At 36.7% G+C, this 18,463-nt stretch overlaps 1 protein-coding gene across 5 annotated transcripts in view; it reads left to right on the forward strand.

The window, feature by feature from the left end:
- Window positions 1-18,463, forward strand: part of SLC27A6 (solute carrier family 27 member 6) — a 64,222-nt gene that overhangs the window by 31,481 nt on the left and 14,278 nt on the right. For all 5 annotated transcript variants that reach the window (XM_067731636.1, XM_067731633.1, XM_067731634.1 and 2 more), the window contains one exon: window positions 14,654-14,848. In XM_067731636.1, coding sequence (XP_067587737.1) covers window positions 14,654-14,848 — 195 coding nt within the window. The remainder of the gene's footprint in view (window positions 1-14,653; window positions 14,849-18,463) is intronic.

Consider the following 18,463-nt stretch of genomic DNA (forward strand, 5'->3'; position numbering starts at 1 on the left):
ACAAATGTAATGAGACGAGTTGCTGGGACACCTATGTGTTCATGATGGGCACAATCTTTGCCTAGTCCAGACCTGAAAGGAAAGCTCAATTGTAATGAGAAAGTCAGAGTTCCTGGGGAGGACAGAGTTCAGGGAGAGACTTTGGAAAAATCAAAGTCAGCATCATTGCGGGAAGGGTGTCAGGCCATTGCTGCTTCCAGCTCACAGCAGAAATTATCCTGCACTTTTAATGGGCCCCTGAACTTTTCAGAACATTCATTGGTGACTTGTGGTAGCTGTGGCTCAGGTGACCTCTTTCTGGGTTTCCCGGGAAGATCATCCTCCCTTTACATCTGCACAGCCTTTTTCTAGGTGAGTGAAAACAGTCATTTGGGTCAGAGGTGAGTCCTGCAGACTCCTGGAGCTGGTCTTTCTCTACAAGGCAACTGTGCAATGCCTCTGGTCTGAAGCATTGATTTCCTCCCATTTTCAGTTCTCACCAGTGCTGCCAGGATAGAAAGCACCTGTGCAGAGTGAGTGCTCTGCAAATGGTAATCTCAATTACTTATTATTTCTAGAAAATGAATTGGAAATAAGCCCACTATGTGGTACATCTTTCTGCTGTAACATTTGCAATCACAGAGGTCTTTTCTAGCTGTTATTTGTGACTTAAAATGGTTTGTTGAACTGATGATTGTTATCTCTGAAACCGTGGCCTGCCCGTAACCAGACTGGAAAGGCAGCTACACCAAGACTCGGGCAGCTGAGCCCACGCTATCTTAGCCTTGGGGGCCTCTCCTTTTAAATCCTCTTATGTCCTTTCTCAAAAGAGTCCCCTGCCCTCTCCCCTCCACCATGCCTTTCCTGCTTCAGTATAAGAAACTGCTGTTTTGTGCCTATTTTCTTGTTAACAGGATTCTCTCATATCCTGTTTGCATTTAAGGTTTCTTTGTCCCTGCTCTGTGATACCCACTGGGCTTGCTGCCTTTATTTTTCCAGTGTGTAGTAGTAGAGTGTCCATGAAAGAAGCAAACTGTTGGAATGTATAGTTATTCTTCTTATTACAGAGTTGTGTGGTTGTGATACATGTGCGTATGTGATTATCAGTGGGTGTTAGGGAAAAGAGGTCTTCTGTTAAATAGAATCATGATGGAAGAATCATAATCCCTAACACATGTTGTTAATATGTTTTAGTAAAGGAATTAGACCATACTTTTGTTTTGTGCATTAAGCTGCTAATTATCCAGGGCTGAAGGCAGAAATGATTTGTCCCTTTTTTTCCACTTTGAGTTTATGTTTCTCTTCTGTCTCTCCATGAGTTTATGTTTCTTTTCTGTCTCTCCATCTATCAGCCATCTTTGTTTCCTGAGAAATCAGGGTTGATACACAAAATTACCTGTATTGAAACAGAGCCTCCAGAGTTTCACTTTTCACAGGCATACAAAGAGCCTCTTCAGCCTGGGTGTGTTATAGATTCACTGAGTAGGATTAAGCACATGGTCTGGAAGAAAGAGGTTTTGTTTCTAAGAGGTGTTGTTAGAGACCTGCATATTTGGCTAGTGAATAAATCTGTGACTGGGTAGGAGGTAACTGTAGTTCAACCACTGCCTCAAATATAGCAGCTCAACAGACACTCCTGGAAAACAGCTCTCAAAGGATGTTTTGAAGAAACAAGAGCCTTGGTACAAAATAACGTGACTCCTTCACTGCTATCCGCACACCATTGTGATGCGTGGTACTGAAAGCCAGAGGGACTGTCTACTGAAATCTATAACCCTGGGGTCACTACATTAAAAGCTCTGACCCATTCAGCAAATTCTCTCTTAAATTTCAAATGGGATTTTAAAGGGCTGACAATAAAATGAGTCCTTTCTGTGTACTGTAAAATGGCTTACTGTGTGTGTGTGCCAGTGTATAAACATTTAAGCACTTACTGCTGAATTAGAAACCCAGGTTTCAATTGCTTCCTATTACTGAAATCACACGGAAAGGCTTGGAAAAATAGAGCAGGGGCTGTTAAGGGTTTTTGAGCTGGTTTTCTCCCTCCGCCCCTTTTTCCTTCTTTCCTTCTTTCCTCTCATCCCTCGTTCCTTCCCACCCTCTCTGCCCACAGAGCACTTACACTTTGATGAGTTCAAATTCTATCTTTGTTTATCTGGTGTATGACTTTGGACCTGAACTTCATTATCCCCATGTGCAAAACGGGGATAATGCTTCTTATTTCATGAGGTTGTCATGGTGATTAAAATGAGATAATATAATAACCTGGTCATGGAGGTACAGACATATTTCACTCCCTTGCTTCTTCTGATACGGCTGCAGACGTGTCTTTTGTTCCCGTCCCACTCTCTCTGGATTTCTGCTTTTCCCCCTTTCTTGGACTCTGTTTGCCTTGATTTCTGTTTGTAAGTCTCTTTATTTGCATGTATCCCTTTCCGTGTGTCTCAATACTGATGTCTCTGTGAGCAGCTGTGTGTCTTTATGTGTGTGCCTCTCTGCCTTCTGGTATATGTGTCTAGTTTATTTATTTATTTATTTTTTTTTGCTGTGTGTGTTTGTGTATGTGTGTGTTTGTGTGTGTGTGAGAGAGAGAGTGACAGAGAATATCCCTCTGTGTGCATGCTTCTTTGTCACTGTCTTTCACTTTGTGTGTGTTGTGGATCTCTGTGCTGTGTGAATGTGTCTCACTTTGCATCTCTGTGTGTGTGTGTGTCCAGCTCTCTGAGTGTCTCTGTGTTTCTCTCACATGCGGTGGGTCTCTCTCTGCCTCTGCATATGTCACTCTGTTTCTATGTTTCTGTGTATCTCTATTTCACTCTGTCCCTTTCTGTTTTGTTCATATTCTCTCTCTCTCTCTTTCACTTTCACTCTCTGCCTTTCCTGCTTTCTATCTGTCTTTTTGTCTCTCATGCACTCTCTCAGACTCTCCATCTCTGTCTCTCTGTGTCTTAGTCTCTGCCACTCTTGTGTTTCACTTTTCACAGGCATACAAAGAGCCTGTGACTTTCTCTTGTGTGTGTACATATGAAGGTGCTATGTGTTCATTAGTTCATTTAATCGTACATGTATTTATGCATGCTCTTCTCATTCTGTCCCCAACACAGCTTAGATATCCAGTGGCAGTTAGGTAGTAACTTCATAACTCAGGAAGAAGTGAAAGGAATAGGAATTTGTTCTAAAGAAGCCTTCAGGGACTTTCCTCGTGGCACAGTGGTTAAGAATCCACCTGCCAATGCAGGGGACATGGGTTCGAGCCCTGGTCCGGGAAGATCCCACATGCCGCGGAGCAACTAAGCCCATGCGCCACAACTACTGAGCCCATGCACCACAACTACTGAAGCCTGTATGCCTAGAGCCTGTGCTCCACAACAAGAGGAGACAACGCAGTGAGAAACCCACACACTGCAACAAAGGATAGCCCCCGGTCGCCGCAACTAGAGAAAGCCCGCATGCAGTAACGAAGACCCAACACAGCCAAAAATAAATAAATAAATTTATTTAAAAAATTAAATTAAAGAAGCCTTCAGGAGACTTATGGACAGAGAGGAGATTCTTTAAATTATAGATGGGCATTAGGAAGATTTGGTTGTATTTTAGATGATTTACCACTAATTTCACAAATCACCTTCAAAATGGACGCATATAAGACCAAATATAATTAGCAACCTCAGACCCTCCTCTTAATTTCCATAAACTCCAGGGTGACGTTTGAAGGCTCCCTTTGCCAATCTTGATGATTTTTTTCTTCCATACATTTGTCGTTCTGCTGACCCTCCTTTTCCATTTCCCTGACCATAATCTGGGTTCCTCCTCTAATCATCTTTTATCTGGACCACTTTAGCTGCTATCTCTGACTCCTGCCAACCTCCCAGTCCATCGTGCCAGTTGATGCTGGGTTAATGTTGCTATTACTTCAGGCTCTGCTTGATCCCTTCCCTTGGCTTCCAGTCATCTTCCAGGGTTACCAAGAGAGCTTCACAACATCACTACCTGGGTAGGATTTTTTAAAAGGCTCATCTGAACAATATTTTACCCTCCTACCAATATGCTCAATGAGTATAAGAAACTCTACACCTGCTTTACAAATAAAACCAACTCGCATTTATTTCCAATGAGATAAAGCATTTCTTAAGAAGACATAGAATGAACTTAAATGGGAATCTGGATGAGGAAGCTTCACCAATTTGTAGCACCAGTGTGTTGTCCAGTTTACCTGGTGGTGCTTAACGCATGTAAATATTAAGTTGATTTTTTTTTTTTACTTTTTTTTTTTTTATAATTTAGGGCAGAGGTCAGCAAGCTTTTTCTGTAAAGCACTAGATTAGTAAATATTTTAGGCTTTGTGGATCATGCTGTCTCTGTTACAACTACTTAATTCTACCTCTGTATTGCAAAAGCAGGGTAGACAATCCATATAAATGGGTGTGACTGTGTCCTAATAAAACTTTATTTACAAAAACAGGAAGTAGGGACTTCCCTGGTGGCGCAATGAGTAAGACTCTGCACTCCCAATGCAGGGGGCCTGGGTTCGATCCCCGGTCAGGGAACTGGATCCCACATGCATGCTGCAACTAAGAGTTCACATGCCACAGCTAAGAAGCCAGTGAGCTGCAACTAAGAAGCCCGTGAGCCGCAGCTAAGGAGCCCACCTGCCACAACTAAGACCCAGTGCAACCAAAAAAAAAAAAAAAAAAAAAAAACAGGAAGTAGGCTGGATTTAGCCCCTGCTAACCCTTGATAACATTTATGATAACACCTTATTGTGTATTATATATCTTTTAGGTAAAGTTTCCATTCCTGGGCAAACTAGTTTTTTTAAAACTTCTGTTTATCTCTCTCTCTGTCCATTATGTATATACATGTGATTGTGTGTGTGCCAAAAATAACTATAGGCATGTACTGTATGTGGAGCAGTGTACAGTGAAGCGGAGGCAGAGCGGCTCCGCGAGCTCCTCTCTCTCCACTTTGCCATAGAGAACCCCTGACTGGCCGCTGAGGGCGAGCCACACATACGCCATCACGCCCGGCAAACCCGTGAGGTCACTATCATATGACAAAGGCTTTGCTGCAGTTCATCTTCCTCCCTGTGTACTTTCCTTTTGCCTTCCTGGAATTCTGCTGCATCACAGAAGCTGGAAGTTCTGATGTTCCATTGAAATCACAATGGAAAGTCTTGACTTGACCGGCTCTTCGTACTGCAGCCAGGAGTCAGTGTTGTGCCTCTGAGGTGGGAGAGCCAACTTCAGGACATGCTCCACAAGAGACCTCCCAGTTCCATGTAATATCAAATGGTGAAAATCTCCCAGAGATCTCCATCTCAACACCAGCACCCAGGTTCACTCAATGACCAGCAAGCTACAGTGCTGGACACCCTGTGCCAAGCAACTAGCAAGACAGGAACATAACCCCACCCATTAGCAGAGAGGCTGCCTAAAATCATAATAAGTCCACAGACACCCCAAAACACACCACCAGACATGGACCTGCCCACCAGAAAGACAAGATCCAGCCTCATCCACCAGAACACAGGCACTAGTCCCCTCCACCAGGAAGCCTACACAACCCACTGAACCAACCTCAGCCACTGGGGACAGACACCAAAAACAATGGGAATTACGAACCTGCAGCCTATAAAAAGGAGACCCCAAACACAGTACGATAAGCAAAATGAGAAGACAGAAAAACAGAAGAAGAAGGAGCAAGATAAAAACCCACCAGACCTAACAAATGAAGAGGAAATAGGCAGTCTACCTGAAAAAGAATTCAGAATAATGGTAGTAAAGATGATCCAAAATCTTGGAAATAGAATAGACAAAATGCAAGAAACATTTAACAAGGACCTAGAAGAACTACAGATGAAACAAGCAATGATGAACAACACAATAAATGAAATTAAAAATACTCTAAAAGGGATCAATAGCAGAATAACTGTGGCAGAAGAACGGATAAGTGACCTGGAAGATAAAATAGTGGAAATAACTACTGCAGAGCAGAATAAAGAAAAAAGAATGAAAAGAACTGAGGACAGTCTCAGAGACCTCTGGGACAACATTAAACGCACCAACATTCGAATTATAGGGGTTCCAGAAAAAGAAGAGGAAAAGAAAGGGACTGAGAAAATACTTGAAGAGATTATAGTTGAAAACTTCCCTAATATGGGAAAGGAAATAGTTAATCAAGTCCAGGAAGCACAGAGACTCCCATACAGGATAAAACCAAGGAGAAACATGCCAAGACACATATGAATCAAACTGTCAAAAATTAAATACAAAGAAAACATATTAAAAGCAGCAAGGGAAAAACAACAAATAACACACAAGGGAATCCCCATAAGGTTAACAGCTGATCTTTCAGCAGAAACTCTGCAAGCCAGAGTGATGAAGGAGAAAAAGCTGCAACCAAGATTACTCTACCCAGCAAGGATCTCATTTAGATTTCATGGAGAAATTAAAACCTTTACAGACAAGCAAAAACTAACAGAGTTCAGCACCACCAAACCAGCTTTACAACAAATGCTAAAGGAACTTCTCTAGGCAAGACACACAAGAGAAGGAAAGACCTACAATAACGAAGCCAAAACAATTAAGAAAATGGAAATAGGAACATACATATCGATAATTACCTTAAATGTAAATGGACTAAATGCTCCCACCAAAAGACACAGGTTGGCTGAATGGATACAAAAACAAGACCCATATATATGCTATCTACAGGATACCCACTTCAGACCTAGAGACACATACAGACTGAAAGTAAAGGGATGGAAAAAGATATTCCATGCAAATGGAAACCAAAAGAAAGCTGGAGTACCAATTCTCATGTCAGACAAAATAGACTTTAAAATAAAGACTATTAGAAGAAACAAAGAAGGACACTACATAATGATCAAGGGATCGATCCAAGGAGAAGATATAACAATTGTAAATATTTATGCACCCAACATAGGAGCACCTCAATACATAAGGCAAATACTAACAGCCATAAAAGGGGAAATCGACAGTAACACATTCATAGTAGGGGACTTTAACACCCCACTTTTACCAATGGACAGATCATCCAAAATGAAAATAAATAAGGAAACACAAGCTTTAAATGATACATTAAACAAGATGGACTTAATTGATATTTATAGGACATTCCATCCAAAAACAACAGAATACACATTCTTCTCAAGTGCTCATGGAACATTCTCCAGGATAGATCATATCTTGGGTCACAAATCAAGCCTTGGTAAATTTAAGAAAATTGAAATTGTATCAAGTATCTTTTCCAACCACAATGCCATGAGACTAGATATCAATTACAGGAAAAGATCTGTAAAAAATACAAACACATGGAGGTTAAACAATACACTACTTAATAACGAAGTGATCACTGAAGAAAGCAAAGAGGAAATCAAAAAATACCTAGAAAGAAATAACAATGGAGACACGATGACCCAAAACCCATTGGATGCAGCAAAAGCAGTTCTAAGAGGGAAGTTTATAGCAATACAATCCTACCTTAAGAAACAGGAAACATCTCGAATAAACAACCTAACCGTGCACCTAAAGCAATTAGAGAAAGAAGAACAAAAAAACCCTAAAGTTAGCAGAAGGAAAGAAGTCATAAAAATCAGATCAGAAATAAATGAAAAAGAAATGAAGGAAACAATAGCAAAGATCAATAAAACTAAAAGCTGGTTCTTTGAGAAGATAAACAAAATTGATAAACCATTAGCCAGACTCAACAAGAAAAAAAGGGAGAAGGCTCAAATCAATAGAATTAGAAATGAAAAAGGAGAAGTAACAACTGACACTGCAGAAATACAAAAGATCATGAGAGATTACTACAAGCAAATCTATGCCCATAAAATGAACAGCCTGGAAGAAATGGACAAATTCTTAGATATGCACAATCTGCCAAGACTGAATCAGGAAGAAATAGAAAATATGAACAGACCAATCACAAGCACTGAAATTGAAACTGTGATTAAAAATCTTCTAAAAAACAAAAGCCCAGGACCAGATGGCTTCACAGGCGAATTCTTTCAAACATTTAGAGAAGAGCTAACATCTCTCCTTCTCAAACTCTTCCAAAATATAGCAGAGGGAGGAACACTCCCAAACTCATTCTACGAGGCCACCATCACCCTGATACCAAAACCAGACAAGGATGTCACAAAGAAAGAAAACTACAGGCCAATATCACTGATGAACATAGATGCAAAAATCCTCAACAGAATACTAGCAAACAGAATCCAACAGCACATTAAAAGGATCATACACCATGATGAAGTGGGGTTTATTCCAGGAATGCAAGGATTCTTCAATATATACAAATCAATCAACGTGATACAACATATTAACAAATTGAAAAAGAAAAACCATATGATCATCTCAATAGATGCAGGGAAAGCTTTCGACAAAATTCAACACACATTTATGATAAAAAGCCTGCAGAAAGTAGGCATAGAGGGAACTTTCCTCAACATAATAAAGGCCATATATGACAAACCCACAGCCAACATCGTCCTCAATGGTGAAAAACTGAAAGCATTTTCACTAAGTCAGGAACAAGACAAGGTTGCCCACTCTCACCACTGTTGTTCTACATAGTTTGGAAGTTTTAGCCACAGCAATCAGAGAAGAAAAGGAAATAAAAGGAATCCAAATCGGAAAAGAAGAAGTAAAGCTGTCACTGTTTGCAGATGACATGATACTATACATAGAGAACCCTAAAGATGCTACCAGAAAACTACTAGAGCTAATCAGTGAATTTGGTAAAGTAGCAGGATACAAAATTAATGCACAGAAATCTCTGGCATTCCTACACACTAATGATGAAAAATCTGAAAGTGAAATCAAGAAAACATTCCCATTTACCATTGCAACAAAAAGAATAAAATATCTAGGAATAAACATACATAAGGAGACAAAAGACCTGTATGCAGGAAATTATAAGACACTGATGAGAGAAATTAAAAATGATACAAATAGATGGAGAGATATACCATGTTCTTTGATTGGAAGAATCAACATTGTGAAAATGACTGTACTACCCATAGCAATCTACAGATTCAGTGCAATCCCTATCAAACTACCACTGGCATTTTTCACAGAACTAGAACAAAAAATTTCACAATTTGTATGGAAACACAAAAGATCCCGAATAGCCAAAGCAATCTCAAGAAAGAAAAACGGAGCTGGAGGATCAGGTTCCCTCACTTCAAACTATACTACAAAGCTACAGTAATCAAGACAGTATGGTACTGTCACAAAAACAGAAAGATAGATCAATGGAACAGGATAGAAAGCCCAGATATAAACCCATGCACATATGGTCACCTTATCTTTGATAAAGGAGGCAGAGATGTACAGTGGAGAAAGGACAGCCTCTTCAATATGTGGTGCTGGGAAAGCTGGACAGGTACATGTAAAAGTATGAGATTAGATCACTCCCTGACACCATACACAAAAATAAGCTCAGAATGGATTAAAGACCTAAATGTAAGGCCAGACACTATCAGTCTCTTAGAGGAAAACATGGGCAGAACACTGTATGACATAAATCATAGCAGGATCCTTTTTGACCCACCTCCTAGAGAAATGGAAATAAAAACGAAAATAAACAAATGGGACCCAATGAAACTTCAAAGCTTTTGCACAGCAAAGGAAACCATAAACAAGACCAAAAGACAACCTCAGAATGGGAGAAAATATTTGCAAATGAAGCAACTGACAAATGATTAATCTCCAACATTTATAAGCAGCTCATGCAGCTCAATAACAAAAAAACAAACAACCCAATCCAAAAATGGGCAGAAGACCTAAATAGACATTTCTCCAAGAAAGATATACAGACTTCCAACAAATACATGAAAGAATGCTCAGCATTATTAATCATTAGAGAAATGCAAATCAAAACTATAGTGAGATATTATCTCACACCAGTCAGAATGGCCATCATCAAAAAATCTAGAAACAATAAATGCTGGAGAGGGTGTGGAGAAAAGGGAATACTCTTGCACTGCTGGTGGGAATGTGAATTGGTACAACCACTATGGAGAACAATATGCAGGTTCCTTAAAAAATTACACATAGAACTACCATACGACCCAGCAATCCCACTACTGGGCATATACCCTGAGGAAACCATAATTCAAAAAGAGTCATGTACCAAAATATTCATTGCAGCTCTATTTACAATAGCCTGGAGATGGAAACAACCTAAGTGTCCATCATCAGATGAATGGATAAAGAAGATGTGGCACATATATACAATGGAATATTACTCAGCCATAAAAAGAAACAAAATTGAGCTATTTGTAATGAGGTGGATGGACCTAGAGTCTGTCATACAGAGTGAAGTAAGTCCGAAAGAGAAAGACAAATACTGTATGCTAACACATATATATGGAATTTAAGAAAAAAAATATGTCATGAAGAACCTAGGGGTAAGACAGGAATAAAGACACAGACCTAGTAGAGAATGGACTTGAGGATATGGGCAGGGGGAAGAGTAAGCTGTGACAAAGCGAGAGAGTGGCATGGACATATATACACTACCAAACATAAAATAGATAGCTAGTGGGAAGCAGCTGCATAGCACAGGGAGATCAGCTCGTTGCTTTGTGACCACTTAGAGCGGTGGGATAGGGAGGGTGGGAGGGAGGGAGATGCAAGACGGATGAGATATGGGAACATATGTATATGTTTAACTGATTCACTTTGTTATAAAGCAGAAACTAACACACCATTGTAAAGCAATTATACTCCTTAAAAATGTAAAAAAAAATAAAAAATAACTATATCTGTATATTTTGATCTTGCTACAGAGCTTCATATAATTTTTATATCATTATTATAGATAAAGGAATCATTATTTTCATATATATATATGTATATATATATTTCCATGCTCATGATTTTAATCTGGTAAACAAAAATCTGAATAATGTCACTGAAACTAGATTATATCTCAATAAACTGAAAATAACTAATTTATATCCCTTATATCAATTGTCATTTGTATTTTACTGTTTTAGGAGTGCATGCATATCAACAACAGAAGAAATATGCATTTTCTTTTTTCCCACAACACTAAGTAATGAATCTGTTGATCTTTCTTCATACTCCTCAAAGCATGATATTCTGGGCTTTCTTTTAAATGAAAGGAAAATAGAATAAATATTTAAATACTGTAAATAAATACATATCTTGAGAGTTAAATACATGACTTTGAAATTTCTAGACAAAAGCCTTATCCTAGTTTTGATGATTTTATTTTCTATATCAGTTGAATGACTTTGGATGAATATTATTATTTAGTAAGCTTGTATAGCTATATATCCCACACAGGTTAAAGTCTATGGAATTTGGTGTGTCAACCACCTTCTTATTGGTTTTCCAGAGTGTGCCAATTCAGTTTATAAATAATACTTGCTAAAACTCATCTCTAACCTGAAAAGCATCCAAGAATCATGCCATATAAAAGATTGTTCTTTGGACTTCCCTGGTGGTGCAGTGGTTAAGAATCTTCCTGCCAATGCAGGGTTTGATCCCTGGTCCAGGTAGATCCCACATGCTGCGGAGCAACTAAGCCTGTGCACCACAACTACTGAGTCTGTGCTCTAGAGCCAATGAGCCACAACTACTGAGCCCATGTGCTGCAACTACTGAAGCCAACACTCCTAGAGCCCATGCTCAGCAACAAGAGGAGCCACCACAATGAGAAATGAGAAGCCGCAACAAAGAGTAGCCCCCGCTTGCCACAGCTAGAGAAAGTCCACGTGCAGCATTGAAGACCCAACGCAGCCAAAAAAAATTAATTAAAAAAATAATAAATAAAAATAAAAGATTGTTCTCTGTTAAAGCAGAATAAATCCTTAGATTTTCAACACTATTGTTTTATATATGAAAATGGCAGTGAAAAATCCAAGAGCTAGTTCCATGCCAGGTCAGCAATACTGGGCATGCCCGTGGGAGTTGGAACCAGGACAGAACTGCTCCTGGTAGTATTTAGTGGTAGAAAATAATCCTCTGTTTTAGAAGTAGCTACTTTGATTGAGTGAGGTTTTTTGTTTGTTTGTTTTGTTTGTTTGTTTTTTTCTATCAATGGAATATTTACCTTAAACCCTTAAGGGTTTAAGGGCCTAATGAAATCCACAAGTCAGATTCTGATGTATCCACACCTCGGCTCTTATTTTATTTTTTTAATTTAATTTTTATTTTATTAAATTAGTACTTTTACAATTCTGAAAAATCAAATAGTACTCTCAAGAAAACAATACCCCCTCCTATCAATACTTGACCTCTAGAGGTAAACATATTTAATTATTTTAAGATATTTTGGGTTTTATTTACTTCCATATTTCTTAATAAAACATGTATGTTACTGTTTCTTGATTTTTCAGTCTTAACTATCCTCTACCTGGCTTCTTACTCACATATTCACACACATATGTTTCTTCTCCCTCTATGGCACCAATCTAATTATGATAATTTTAAAATACTTTGATAATAAGTTTTTTCATTATAAAAATTATATATATATTATTCATAGCTGACACATAATGTATTTAAAATATAATAACAATTTTAACTTTTTATTACTGAAAATAATTGACTTTTTAAATTTTGCCTTCTAAATGCCTGTTACTAATTCATCTCTCCATCGTAGCCCAAATTTCTGAATATGATTTAACAACACTTCAAGTATTTTTAATCAATTTTATTTATTTTCTTCTTGAAGATATTCCCCCTGGTTGTCATAAAAAAAAATCAGTCATTGTCCTACCAAATGTGAACAATATTCTGATTTCTACCTCTGTAGATTAGTTTGGCTCTGAGATCTCACCATTTAGTATTCAGGCTTGCATTGAACTTACTGTTTTCAGTAGATTCCTGCATCTGAAATGGTATCTGGTTGGGCTTCTCCAGAGAGTGTCTCCAGTGTTTGACCAGTGTGCAGAGGTCAGACTCCCAGATGTATTATCTGAATCAGGGTGTCTAGGGGTGCAGATGCTTCTTAAACAAATTTCCAACCAAGTCTTCTGCCTTCCTCATTTTTTTGTTGTTTCCTTGACACTCTTAGGAGCATGTGTTGCGTTCCCAACTGTGGGCTTAGATTTCAGAATTAACTACTCTGCTTAATCTCATACCTTTTATCTATTCACCTTTCAGTTTGTGAAATTACCTTTCTTTCACATTCTCTTTTTTCTTGAGAGTTAATAGATTAAAATCTCCTTTAAGACGGAGAAGGAACTAAGGTAAAGAATGTGTTCATTGGACCATTTTTAACTGTGTCAGGGACAATTGATTTCTCTATTATTGTTGTCTATTTATTGTTATTTCTTGTTATTTTGTATTACTTTTGTAAGGTTGGAGGTACTTCAGAAGGAATCATGGATTTACCATGACTAAGCTGATATTATATTCTTACTCTAATTTTTTAATTGAGGTATAACTGACATAAAACATATAGTTTCAGGTGTAAAATGTAATGATTCAATATACTGTATATATTGCAAATTGATCACCAGTATAAGTCTAATTAACATTCAACACCATACATAGTTGCAAATTTTCTTTTTCTTGTGATGAGAACTTTAAGATTTACAGTTGACCCTTGAATAGCATGGGTTTGAGCTGTGCATGTCCACTTAATATGCAGATTTTTTTTCAGTAGTAAATATCACAGTACTGCATGATCTGCAGTTGGTTGCATCTGTGGATGTGAAACCAGTGATACTGAGAACCAACTAGAAATTACATTTGGATTTTCTACTTCATCTCCATGTCCCTAATCCCTGGTTGTTCAAGGGTCAACTCTACTCTCTTAGCAACTTTCAGATATGCAATTCAGTATTGTTAATTATAGTCACCACGCTGTACAGTACATCCCCAGGACTTATTTATTTTATAACTAGAAATTTGTACCTTTTGACCCCCTTTACCCATTTTTGCCCACTCCTCACCCTGCCCCTGGCAACCACCAATCTGTTCTCTGCTCAGGGTTTTGGGTTTTTGTTTTGGCTGTTGTTTGTTTTATTTAGATGCCACATATATGTGAGATCATACAGAATTTGTCTTTCTTTGTCTGACTTATTTCACTTAGCATAATGCCCTTAAGGTCCATCCATGTTGTCACAAATGGTAAGATTTCATTCTTCTTTATGACTGAATAATATTCCATTGTGTATATACCACATTTTCTTCATTCATCTATTGATGGGCATTTAGGTTGCTTCCATGTCTTGGCTATTGTAAATAATGCTGCAATGAACATGGGGTGCAGTATCTTTTTGAATTAGAGATTTTGTTTTCTTCAGATAAATACCCAGGAGTGGAATTGTTGGATCATATGGTAGTTCTACTTTTAATTTTTTGAGGAGCCTCCATTCTGGTAAGGAAGAAAGCATATTTCAGGAAAAATAAGACTTCAGCATCTCAAATTTAGGAAGCGATTTTGCCAGATATAGGGAAATAAAGCTCTATTACTCTGGACCAGTGTTAGTTTCATTAGCTATTGGACTTAGTTCTGCCATGGACTTACATGATACTTTTTTTACTCCTTTGCATTATTGCACACATGCAACTTACTTCTGGATGGTTGCTATTTAAGTAATAGCAATGAAAGAAAAAATTGGGAACTGGAAATAATAAATTACTAGTAAAATCTTTTCTTCTAACAGAGAGAAGGAGAAAAGGATCATCGGGTACGTTTGGCAGTTGGAAATGGCATACGGAGTGACGTATGGAGAGAATTTTTAGACAGATTTGGAAATATTAAGATGTGTGAGCTTTATGGAGCTACTGAAGGAAACATTTTTTTCATGAATCACACTGGGAAAATTGGATCAGTTGGGAGAGCGAATTTCCTTCACAAAGTAAGTAAAATATTTTCTTTACAAAAGAAATATATTGAGATCTGCTAACCTCTCCTCTAGACTTTGTGCTTGTAAATTATGCTAAATGTTATCACCTTTTTTTTAATTTGAGAACTTCTATAAATAACATAGTGGCCTCTAGATGAACTGTGGTGCCATAGACTGTGAAAACCTCAATTATCTCCCATCTTTTCCCACTGTCATATGGGAATAATGATAGTTCTTTTGTTCAGTTTTCAAATTTAATGATATAATGTATAAACAAGCATAGGTCCCAATATATATTAATTTGACTCCATTTTCTGTTTTTAATCCACTATTTCTACTTTCCATTCATTTTTATATCACTCAAAAATTATATGTAGGCTTCTAATATATGGTTTCCTTAAAAACTATGTCAAGATATCACTAAAATTTTTAAACTAGCCAAAAAATTACCTTCTTAGGAGTAAAAGACAGCTAATTTCTCAATAGCAACCATGGAAGACAAAATATAGTGGACAGATATCTTCAACTTGTTTGGAGGAAATAATTATCAAAATAGAATTTATATTCAACAATAATATTTTTAAATAATAAAAATGAAAATTTTAAAAAAGTATCAAAATTTATATAACCTCAAGGGGAGATAAACAAATCCAGAATCATAGTAGAATATTTTATTTTAGCTCTTTACTATTTGATAGAACATGCAAAAAGTTTTTTCAATGACATAGTGTATTAGAATAATAAATAACTAAACTATTTGAACTAATGAACATATATAGGACACTGCATTTAAAAACTGCAGAATATCCATTATTTTTAAGCGTTTATCACACATTCACAAATATTACAGGACTGCATAGGGAATTCCAGCAAATTTCATAGGCTTGAGTATATATGGATTATGTTCTCTGACCACAGTTTAATTAAGATAGAAATGTTTAAAATAACAGCTAGATCATCTCCTATATATTTGGAAATGAAACATCTCTAAATTTCTGAGTCAAAGAAAAAAATCATAATAGAAAAATAGAAATAGAAAATAATTTAAGCTGAATCATAATGAAAATGTTACATTTCAAAGCTCAGATAAGAATAGCTGAAAATTAGTGAGCTAAATATCCATTTCTGTAAGTTAATTTTAAAAAACAACTAAAATAAACTCAAAGAGTATAAAAGGAAGGAAGTAATAAAAAGCATAATTTAAAAAAGTAAAAAGAAACATTTAGTGAGGATTATCAAAAGTGATAAAAGTATAATTTTTAAAGAGTAAAGAAATAGATTCAAAGCTGGTATAAATTGCCCTAATGTTTGAAACTTAGAGAAGGTACAAACTATTTTTATAATGCGTTTTATGGGACTGTGAGGGTCTTGTTGACATTTCAGAAATACATGTGTGTTGCGAACAAAAATAATTGGGGGAAAGTAAGTGCTGATATTACCGAGTATTATTACAGTCTTTACAGTTAATTTTCTCAATGGATTGCACTGGTTCCGTTAAAAATTTGGTATTCATAATTAAAGCTTTTTGGTAAAGCTGAGTCATTCCTAAGTAATCATGTAATAGGAATACAATGAAGATTTATATTTTGTATTACTGGCTTGACCTCATTATAATTTTCTAATATCTTAAAGTCCCTGTCAGACTGTTATAATGTTCATAATGCAGGAAGTTATGATTGTCTCCAGTTTATTTGGGCAACTTCTGATTTTTTTTTCTGGTTTTTTTTTTTTCAGTTTGAAAATGAAAAAATAGTACGCAATGTCATATGAATTCTAGTCTTTTATCATTTCATTTGCATGTTGTTTCATCACATAGCAGGTAATCAGAAAAAGATTGGACCAATAACTGTTTCATAACTATGTGAGGAGATTTAAGTGCGTCTCTCAAAAATTTAAACTTATTGGAGGCTTACACTTACCATCTGAGAGAGGAATCAGCCTCTAAATGGAGATAGGATGTTAAAACTGAAAGAAAAAGATGAAGCAGCAACAGAGTTCCTCTAACCCAAATGTCCTTCTTCTGTGCTATGCTTACTATTTATATGCATGAAACTGAAGGGAGGTGTGTCCCATATACGCCCCCAAAGCAAAAAATATAAAAAATTTAGTGACGGTGCATTTGAGAGACAAATCCAAGTAAAAATTGGGGACTGCCGTCTCCTTTTCTATGCCCAGTAATAATAATTGGGAAGGAACAAACATGAAATCCATAGAGGAAATAAAACTTGAAAGAAAGGGAGAAAATGAATCTAAATAAAAAACAGCTAAAAATATATGGATGAATATCAAAATAATAAGTCCCCCCAAATGGCCAGAAAATGTTTAGAAAAACAATTTCCCATAGGTTCAAAAAATTGTAATAATATTCTCTTTAAACATAAGAGCTCAAAGGAAAATGCAAGGAAATCATAGATCAACAAATGGAGTTGGAAAGTAGGCATGCTCAACCCAAAGGAAAAAGAATAAAAGGGAAAAATGAAAATATTACAGAGTTGAACACCACACTGAAGGACTTAAAAATAAACAGGACTGAAAACATTGTTAGCAAGATGGATGGGATTAAGGAGTCACACAGATGTAAAGAATAAGCAAATAATAATATAAAATAAATGAGAAAGGTAAATTTTGAAAGCATAGACAATGATCTGACATGTGCTTCATTCATGTTCTGGTAGAAGAAAACAAATCAAAGTGAAAAAAACTATTTGAAACCTAATAGAAGAAAACTTCCTGAAAATAAAGATTTGAATCTTTAGCAAAAGAGCACATTATGTTCCAGGGGGAAAAAATATGGTACAGAATGATCATCAGGAAATATATATATTCTGGCGAAATTACTGAACGTAAATTAAAGAACCATAAGAAAATGCTAAGGCAGAAAAAGCAAAAGATGTACAAAGTATATGGTGAAGATGGGAAATGTCTCAGGCATCTTTCAAAACAAAAACATTACACTCGGTGCCCCCCCAAAAAGAGCATAATGTTTTCACCTAAGAATTTTAGTTCTAACAAACTTGTCCTACAAGTCCAAAGGCAACAAAGTAGTGTTCTCAAACTTTTAAGAAATCAGAGAATATAATTCCCATGTACTTACAGGAATATACTACTTCTTTATATTCACTGAATGAAAAATTCTAGTGAACCTGAAGATAAAGCAGTTTAGAAATTGAAGGAACCACCTTCAGTTGAAAGGTTTGCTTGAATCCACTTAAATATAGAGGATTGAAAAGCTCTGAATTATGTTTATAGATCGAATGGAAGTATAAATCCTGACTATAAAAATACTTATAACTAAAAAAAATGAGAATTGTGTGGGAGGAGAGAAGAAGGTATAAGTATTGATTATCTCATCTTTTATGGTGGTAAATCCATAGATACAAAGTAAAGATAAAGTATGAGACTTATTAAAAAGGTTCCTTTTGCTCACATTTGTATAAACTTTTTTTATTGTCTTAAAGTAGGCATCTTTTAGAGACTAAGAAATTTAGCCAACTGTGAAGTTAGAAAACAGTTCACGTGGGACCACCTTCACATCTAACATCAGTTGCAGCTTGGGAGTCCCTAAGACCACCTTTAAGTTTGATAATTCACTGGAAGGAACACAAAACTCACCAAAAGCCATATAAT

Source organism: Pseudorca crassidens, chromosome 3 (assembly GCF_039906515.1).
Source record: "Pseudorca crassidens isolate mPseCra1 chromosome 3, mPseCra1.hap1, whole genome shotgun sequence".
NCBI classification, from domain to species: Eukaryota; Metazoa; Chordata; class Mammalia; order Artiodactyla; family Delphinidae; genus Pseudorca; species Pseudorca crassidens.